This window comes from Silurus aristotelis (assembly GCF_946808225.1).
Source record: "Silurus aristotelis genome assembly, chromosome: 23".
In the NCBI taxonomy this organism is placed as follows: Eukaryota; Metazoa; Chordata; class Actinopteri; order Siluriformes; family Siluridae; genus Silurus; species Silurus aristotelis.
This window is the reverse complement of record NC_139596.1, coordinates 15,803,667-15,813,175: the sequence shown is the minus strand read 5'-3', so window position 1 is coordinate 15,813,175 and position 9,509 is coordinate 15,803,667. Positions and strand designations below refer to the sequence as shown.

Here is a 9,509-nt window from a genome sequence, read left to right as displayed (position 1 = left end):
CATGTATCGATGCTGAAGCTGCCACTAATTCGATCAGCAATCACAGAGCATGCATTGAAATCAGCCTTGAGAAAACACTGAAAAGCCTCCGATGGCGTTTGTAGTTCAGTGACCCAAAACTCAAATCTGAACCGTTTTTTTAATCAACAACATTTAACAGCTAATGTGTTTACATGTGATAATATATCAGGACTTGACATCATAGGTCTTGCGCATGCATCCACAAAAGGCAGATTTGAATTCAGATGCCAAATGTGCACAACTTATTCATAAAGAAGAGAATTATTATTTTTTTGGACATGTACATACATGAGATCAAAAGTGCATTCCGGAAACCAGCAAAGAAAGAAAAGAGGGGAAAAGTCATAATATTAGTGCTGATTCCAATCCCACAAATGCATTAGAAACTACCAAAGAGTGAAAACAAAAACTGGAAAAAAAAAAAAGACAAACTTGAGACAGATTTCATAAGTAGCAGTTGATTCATTTCTTTTTTTTTTTTTTTTGTGTCTCATTGTCGCTCATGAAATCCGGAAATCCAAGAAACAAAACGGAGCTTTATGAACAAAACACCCTGCAATAAACAGACAAAAGAGGAGAGGACAATTAAAACAAGGTTCATCTGGAATGCAAAGATTTTGAAGAGACTTGTCTCACTGAACGAACACGTTGGTATACGCTAATTAGCGTGTTGCGAGCGCAGCTCTCTCAAAGAGTGCCGGGTGAACAGGCTCTTATCGGCGCTAGCACAAGCGAACGAGCTGCCGTAAAGGAGCCACTCGCTCAGCACTAATCCTGTTACAGCACAGTTCTACTTGACAGCACTGTTCTCCATCACAGTTTCTATAGTTACGGTTAACGCGCTGGCTTCTGAGGTAGCTGCGCTAATGTCGAGAGCAAAGAGCACTCCTGCTGAAAAGGCATTCCGATTCTCCTGGCAAAAAAACAACAACTTAGAAACATAAGAAATGCCTGTTTATAAGGCAATCAGTAGGGGTGTAATGGTACATGTACGTACCGAAATATTTCTGTACAGGGTTTTCGATTTGATCCACATTATGTGCGGAACAAAGGTAAAATCCGAGTTTCTTCAGTAACGTATTTAGTGACGGACCGCAGGTTTGTTTAGTCAATGCCACACTTTGAGTTGATTTTTATTATAATATTATTATTATTATTATTATTATTATTATTATTATTATTATTATTATTTAACTTGAAAACATACACAACAATGCCAGGACTAGATTTAGTACTGGAAATAAGATTTGTTTTGCGCATGCATGAAAACGCTAAATTGCTAGCGTTATGTATTCCTTCGCGTTTTATGTTCAATCATTTCTCTTAAACGGTAAAAATCCTGACAATTTCTTATATCAAGGGAGTGAATCTGTATTACCCAAATGGGGTCTGACAAATGTAAACTATTTAATTAAATTTTTCCATTTATTTAATTTTATTTAATCAATTTAATTTGTGCCAATTTAATTGATTACTCAAAAAGGTGTATTGCATTAATTTAATGTATTATATTTTGTTTTTATAAAATAATTATAATTTTTTTTTTTTATATAAATTATAATAAAAATATAATAATGTGGATAAAAATGATATTTAATATATTATTTGACCAAGCAGGCATTTTATTTTAAATTGTTTTTAAAAATATAAACTGTTCAAATGTGGATGATCAGAAATATTAATAATAATAAACTGCGTACATAAAAAAACTACAAGTAATTTTATGTTTTTGCATTTCTTCCCCCCCGAACTGTACCGAAATGTGACTTAGAAGCTGAGGTACGTACTGAAAAGTTAATTTTGTCTACCGTCAAAACCCCTAATATCATTGGGAAAAAAATCTAGGGAAAATGCTAGTTGTGAAAACTTTAGGTAGGCAACTGAGAAAAGGATAAAACTTGCACAAGCGAGTGAGCTACTGAATAAATCTAGCTTTTGCATAATGATTTGGAATTTTGCAAATGACAAACTTGTCAGGAATATGATATCAGAAATATAATCCTCTCCCTCAGATACCTTGGAAAAGTACTAGGAAAATATCACAACATTTATAATTTCACTATAATGACACTTCGTTGCAACTAACGCTGAACTTTCAAGTGCATTATTTCAACCACATCAACATGCTTTTACAAAAAAAATATTTAACTGAATAAAAAAAAAAAAAAGAGGAGGAAACACTCACTCATCTGTGTCTTTCTTGCTCTCTTCGATGTACGCGATGGACTCTGACCTCAGCCGGTTCGTCACCTCGTAGGTACGCAGAGTAACGCCAAAAATGTCTTCATGGTAACGATTTTCATCCTGCGTCAATGTGCAGACAGAAAAATATGTCACACACACACAAAAAAACATTTTTCATTTTCCTTACATAATCGAAAACCCTTACAAAACTTATTTGCTAGTTCAAAGGAGAGTAAGGGCAAAATAAAAATCGAAATGAGGCGAAGATTAAACTAGAAATTCTCTGATTAAACAGAGTCTCCATCTGAGATTACATAATCAATCTTGTGTATAAAAAAAAAATGTGAAGCCGCTAATGATTTATGTCTTGCAGTCTACTTACTAAGTTTTACGTAATGATGTGTATTTGTGCAAAAAAATTTTTTTATGAAAAATTATGTTAAGCAGTTTAATCATTAAGAGCAAAGAGGCCACACTGAAGTTCACCAACACTGACCAACATAAAGGTAAACACCTCCTTTACTGAGACTAACCTACAAAGAGGCCACACCTCCTTTACTGAGACTAACCTACACAGAAGCCACACCTCCTTTACTGAGACTAACCTACACAGAGGCCACACCTCCTTTACTGAGACTAACCTACACAGAGGCCACACCTCCTTTACTGAGACTAACCTACACAGAGGCCACACCTCCTTTACTGGGACTAACCTACACAGAGGCCACACCTCCTTTACTGAGACTAAGCTACACAGAGGCCACACCTCCTTTACTGAGACTAAGCTACACAGAGGCCACACCTCCTTTACTGAGACTAACCTACACAGAGGCCACACCTCCTTTACTGAGACTAACCTACACAGAGGCCACACCTCCTTTACTGAGACTAACCTACACAGAGGCCACACCTCCTTTACTGAGACTAACCTACACAGAGGCCACACCTCCTTTACTGGGACTAACCTACACAGAGGCCACACCTCCTTTACTGGGACTAACCTACACAGAGGCCACACCTCCTTTACTGGGACTAACCTACACAGAAGCCACACCTCCTTTACTGAGACTAACCTACACAGAGGCCACACCTCCTTTACTGAGACTAACCTACACAGCAGCCACACCTCCTTTGCTGAGACTAACCTACACAGAGGCCACACCTCCTTTACTGAGACTTACCTACACAGAGGCCACACCTCCTTTACTGGGACTAACCTACACAGAGGCCACACCTCCTTTACTAAGACTAACCTACACAGAACTACACCTCCTTTACTAAGACTAACCTACACAGAACCACACCTCTTCCACCAGCACAAACCTTCTTCACTGTAGCTTGCTAATACAGAGACTACACCTCTGGAAGCAATCAACACAAGGCCACAAATGTGAATTTTTCTCTGGGATAAATGAAGTGATTCAATCAATCTATCAATCCATCCATCCATTCATTCCACATCTCCCACCGGGACTAACCAACACAGGGACCACACATCTGTCACTAAAAATACAATTAGAACACAGGCCTCAATACATATATACATATAATATAGAATATATAATTTCAAAGTAATCTTTGTCTTTTCTGAGTTGAAGGTCAGAAATTATGCATTATAACCTCAATAAGTCAAATAAAGCATAGCTGGCATAAAAGCCAGACCTTCAAACAATTGCAAGTGCAGCAATGTTGTCAGGTCTGAGCCAGAGAGGTGCATTTTTACACCCGAATGGTAAAGTGCTTTAATTAAATATCAATTGTTCACTACGCACATACATAACTGTTTTCCCTGCGTTCATGTGGGGCTAATTATAGCATGTGGAGAGAAGAATTGCTAATAAATATAATACAATTTCACTGGACAATGGAATAATAATAAAGCTAAGTAATTCAAAGCGAGTCTGACCCTTAGCTTGCTGATGTAGAACCCTGCATCCTCCAAAGTCATGTTGCCATGTAGTTTGATGATCTGCTGGACAGTCTTCAGCACGTCTCCAGCCATAGTCACATCCCCACACACATAAATATGTCCCCCTTCCTCTTTCAAATATCGATACACAGTCTCAGACAATTGCTCCCGAAGGACGTCCTGAACATATTTCTGTGAAAGAAAAAAACAGATGTGAAGATAGAATAGTAGACAGATGGTAATTAGAAACTAGAAAAGTGTCAGTGTTGGTGGAAATGCGGTTTACATTACAACAAAATAACTTTCGCAGCATCACTGTTCCTATTCCACACTTTTATGCCGTGAATGAGACACCTGCGTTTTCTATTCGGCTGCGTTTCATGGTGTTGTTTTCTTTAAAGCGCACCAATGCTTTTCACAATATATAAAACTTGCCTGTTATACAAGGACACACTGTGTTCCAGTATGAAGAGTAAGCAGCATTTGAAAAACATCTCATTTACTACCCTTACAAGATCCATTAGTCTGACCAAATATAAGGAACGTATTGTGGATGGATCTCACTTTACTGTTGCTGATCCCATAATAATTTGTAAAGCAGTAGGGGTTCAACAAACATCGCATTCCAAACCGTCACTCCAGCTGAGGAGTAGGTCTACAAATATATATGAATTGCAGATTGCTGCTCTAATCTAATTAAATAAACTTTGCAGTATATTTCACGATCTAAATGTTTTAAAAATTATTCTCATTATTTGTTCATATTTTAACCTTGGGTCTTCCAGGTTCCCGTGAGTACGCAGTGTAGAGTTCTTTAAACACTTCCTTGTTCTTGGCCTGGATGGTCTCCTCCTTGTAGATGTGGTCCATTTGCGACTGTCGACACCCAAACACCAGGAGCATCGGACAAGACTTAATGCCTGTTTCAAGAGATCCATAAAACACTGACTCACATCATGTAATACTTTGTTGAAACTGTGTCATGGGTGCGTAAAGGTATGAATTTACATTCTAGGGTTAAAACCTACCTTTATTTTCAAGGTCATAAAGTCTCTGTTGCCAGAAGCTTCTAAAGGGAGCAATGCCTGTTCCTGGTCCAATAAGAATGCAGGGGACTTTGCTGTCTTTTGGCATGCGGAAGGTTGGAGCTCTGGCACAAATAATAATTAAAAAATTATTTAAAATGTCCAAAAATGTATTTGTTGTGTTAAATTTTTTTCTGCTCATTTCCAAAATTAACAGGTTGAACCGACTGTTAAAGCCATTTTCAAAATACTGCATGGTGAAAAGTGTTAATTCATCCGACCCTGAAATGATCTCCATCCACATTGGGTAAGTAAAAAAGCACAGGTGATTTAAAAAAGACCAGGAATTGTGTCTTCAAAAAAATTCAATTGGACATGTTACTGATACCGTGGAAAAGAGTTTTACCCTCTGACGAAGCACGGCACCATTTCATCCGCCTCTAAGCTGTTGAGCCAGGATGAACACACTCCGTGGTGGATAGGACCGGCTCCGTCTGCAGAGATTTAAACATATGCTTGTTTGACTGAACACCTCTCCAGCACTAATCGGATGCCTAGTGATTAAGCCAGCTGGGGTCTGACAGAGTGCATCTCAGATGAATTGGGACTGCTATAATTTAACTGGCAATTAAGCTATTATGTACATCATTTGATGTTTAAAATGCATTTAGTGAGAAGGGTGAGGAGAACGAGTGGAGGAGTGCGAGAGGTCACCTCGTAAGTGCGAGAGATGATTACCGTCTTTATTTCGATCAAATCAGTCGTAACAAATCAACTAAATGATCCGGTTTCTGCCAAAAGAGCTGCTGAAAGTAAGAAGGCCCTTGGTGTATTGCACTTCATGCAAAATTGCCAGTAATTGCTAAGTTCCAAGAACAGCAGGCTGGAGTCAGTGACAGGTTCAAATGCTTTCTAAGTGTTTAGAAGTGCCGGTTTTGGTTATGTTGGCCTAAGTGTTCTGAATTTACTTCATTCTTTTGCTTAACAGGTTTATTTCCCACTTTAGAAGTTTGTACATACTGCATAAAAACGGATTATTGGTTCACTACTTCTCATTAAATACCTAATAGGTTTGTTTTGGCTTTTTGTGTAATTCTTTGTCTTACCTCGAGTGCGGTAGGAAACCACAGCCACAGTGAGGTGAATCTCGCCTGGGTGAAGGTCTGGTGAGGAGCTGATGGAGTAGTAGCGTGGCTGAAGCAGGGGCAGTTGGGTGAGGAGAAGTGTACAGGGCACCTGCAGAGATGGAAACTCCTCCAATATCTCCACCATGGTGGGGTTATTGTACCACTTCCACTCTTCATACTCCTGTAGACCCTGCATGCAAAGAAATGACAGCAATTTCGATTAAACATCATGTTTTTCAGTGTATTGAATTTTGAGAAATATTTAAAATGGTACATTGAACAAAATCCTGTACAATGCAGAATTTTTCTAAGTAGATCTTAAAATGAAAACCAAAAAAATGCTGCTTGCATTAGTATTCCAACACCTTCATGAACATAAAGCTGCAACCACTAGATCTCCCTGTAGATATGGTGTTAATTAAGGTATGGTCTGCATTAAGTTTTCACCAAGCATTTAAAATCTTTGAAAACATCTCAAACAGACCAGCCTTCGCTTCTCACGTGCATCAATGAGCCTCGGTCGCCCATGACCCTGTCGCCGGTTCACCACTTACTTCCTTGGAGCACTTTTGATGTATACCAACCAATACAGACCGGGAACATCCCACAAGAGCTGCAGTTTTGGAGATGCTCTGACCCAGTCGTCTAGACGTTTGGTCTTCGTCAAACTCGCTCAAATGCTTACGCTCGCCCATTTTTTCTGATTTTAACACGTCAACTTTGAGGAAAAATGTTCACTTGCTGCCTAATAAAAATATCCACCAACTAACAGGTGCCACAATGAAGAGATCATCAGTGTTCTTCACTTCACTGGTCATAATGTTATAATGTCAATGATTTGCCTGATTGGTGTATCTTCACTGGTCAATCTTGTTTCTTATAAGCCACACCTCCCATTCAGTTCTCAATTATGCAGACCTCTTGAAATAGCTTTGAAAGTGTCAATCCTTCAGAATGACTGTTAGCTTTACTGTAGCTTTCCTTGAATATAATTTCACAACTTATTCTAAACTTAAACCTCCTTAAAACGCTCATTAGTCTTCATATTCACTTCTTTCCTTCAGAATCAATCTTTAATGACCGTTTACCTGAGATGGCTTTTTCGTAAAAATGTTAGATAAATTTGTTTTTTACCGGTAAAAGCCAGTTATACGTCAATTGTGTCATTGCTAACGTCAGCATTTTTCATTGGAACGTTCTAGAACCTTTAATATTTATAAAAAACTTGCTACACTCAAAGAACTTGTGCTCACAATATAAATAAAGACAGGAAGACTATTTATTAATAATTTCTTATTCAGACAAATTCTAAAGGGTTTGATTACCTTTGCAAGTCACTTTATTCAAATACGCCATTGTTTCCTGTTTATTAACAGTTTCCTCAGGACTTAAAAACTTTAGTCCATCTAGTCTCAATATCCACGACTGGTTCATGAAATTCCTGCTTTGTTCAGTTATGAGCTCATGTGCATATAAATAAGTTCAGTGTTCACAGGTGCTTGAGCAGCGATTGTAGCTTTCATGCAGACTCAATTTTAAACACAGCGCTAAGAGGATGACCCTCCGGATTCAAATGTGGCTGGTATGCCCATCATCATCAGCCAAAAAGCCCTTGTGGTCCCCAGCTTCTGGCAATGTGCCCAAAAAAGAGGGCCAACACAGCTTTTCTCAGATGTTTCCTTAGTTTTGTAGCCAAAACATACGTGACTTCTTTGCAAAAGACTTCACGTGTGATTATAAACAAGAATTTAATCTAGTTGGAATACTTAACTCTGAGGTGATATACTTTAAAAACTTATCTTTTTAATAATAACTTGGCTCACATGGCAAAAATATGCATATACATAGGTAATGTTACTTAAATAATAATATGAATATTCCTTTTTTTAATAATCAAATTTGACTTTTTTTATTATAAAAAGTAACAAAAGTTAATTTTTTTGTTGTCTATTGCCATGTTAGCATCAAGGCTATATACATGGCAAACATTAGGTCATCAACAAATCCATACAATCTATTTTACTATATAAAATATTTTTTACATGAGACAAAAAAAATAAAAAAAATACACATTCAGGTGATACATTATAAAAAATCCCATATAAAAGTTTCCTAGCATCATTGTAAAAACTACAATCTAAATGTGTTTAAGAGTCAATGTTACCTGACATAAGACCTATGACAGTGCAGAGACATAAGGAAGGAGCTTTATCCTTCAGTAGGAACCCATGTGTAAGTCTTGAGTGGCCAATGGGACACCTAGTGTAGAAGACTTGGCCATGCCTTGACTACAAAATTTTCTCTTTCGAATGCTTTACTAACTTTTGTCAAAGAAGAAATCACAGTTATGACACGTATGATGTGCCACACCAAAAGTCAAATAGATAGATTGTGATTTTATACTCTGTCAGCATGTCCAAGAGTTTCATTCATCTTACACCACAAAATATGCCAGATTACTAAAAAACCCTAAATTGTAATATGCCATGCCTTTTAATTAGTATAGAGTTTATTGCATTTAAAGGGCTCATCTTACTAAGTTACTGACACTGTTAAAGAGTTGGATTCACGAGCTAAACATGGCAAAAGTTTAAAAAAAGGGATTTGGATATCTCACGGAGAATTTCTGTGCGATAAACACAGTCCTTTCAGGTTCAAATAAATTTCGGAAAGTAATTTTTTTTAGTATGGCCCATTATGTCATCATGAAGGACGGATTTCCTTTTATTGGCAAAAAAAAAAAAAAAAAAAAAGCACTCACGCATAGCAACCAGAGCGAGAGCACACCCATCACCTTGCTTCATTTAGTTACGGAAGTCATCACATTCGAGCCAATCAGAATTCAGACAGGCCTGTGGTATAAATAATTTACACCACTGCAGCACATACAAGCATATAGAACATAACTACGCTATAGGCTTTAGAGCAGCTAGTGCAAATAGTGGAGAGTATGTGAAGAACACAGCAGTTTGTAAACAGCAGGACCGCTCAGGTCTTGGTTATGTTATGTGCTCTGGGGTGTCACTTAGAATCATAGAGAATTCCAGGAGAGTCTGCAACACCTGAAATAACACAGTGATTCACAAAGATACCTCTTGCAGTCCTCTGCAACAAGCATGCTGTGTGGAATGAACACACTTTCTCTCCTCATCTCCATCCATTCCATCGCTTTTTACATTTCTCTATTTCCCTATGCGCCCAATTCGCCATCATTCGGTCCGTTCCTTTAGAGTCAGCTTCAGG

General features: G+C 37.9%; 1 protein-coding gene across 2 annotated transcripts in view; it reads right to left on the bottom strand.

Annotated features, from left to right (window-relative positions):
- Positions 1-486: 486 nt before the first annotated feature.
- Positions 487-9,509, bottom strand: part of nos1 (nitric oxide synthase 1 (neuronal)) — a gene marked incomplete at its 3' end in the record, with an annotated part of 55,919 nt that continues 46,896 nt past the window's right edge. The window contains exons 23-29 of one of the 2 annotated variants that reach the window (XM_083527301.1): positions 6,246-6,456; positions 5,546-5,633; positions 5,143-5,264; positions 4,886-5,034; positions 4,112-4,306; positions 2,207-2,325; positions 487-574 (exon numbers count right to left, since the gene is read on the bottom strand). In XM_083527301.1, coding sequence (XP_083383427.1) covers positions 559-574; positions 2,207-2,325; positions 4,112-4,306; positions 4,886-5,034; positions 5,143-5,264; positions 5,546-5,633; positions 6,246-6,456 — 900 coding nt within the window. Of the gene's footprint in view, positions 575-2,202; positions 2,326-4,111; positions 4,307-4,885; positions 5,035-5,142; positions 5,265-5,545; positions 5,634-6,245; positions 6,457-9,509 lie in introns of those variants that run through there. The other variant, XM_083527302.1, reaches the window with a different exon arrangement.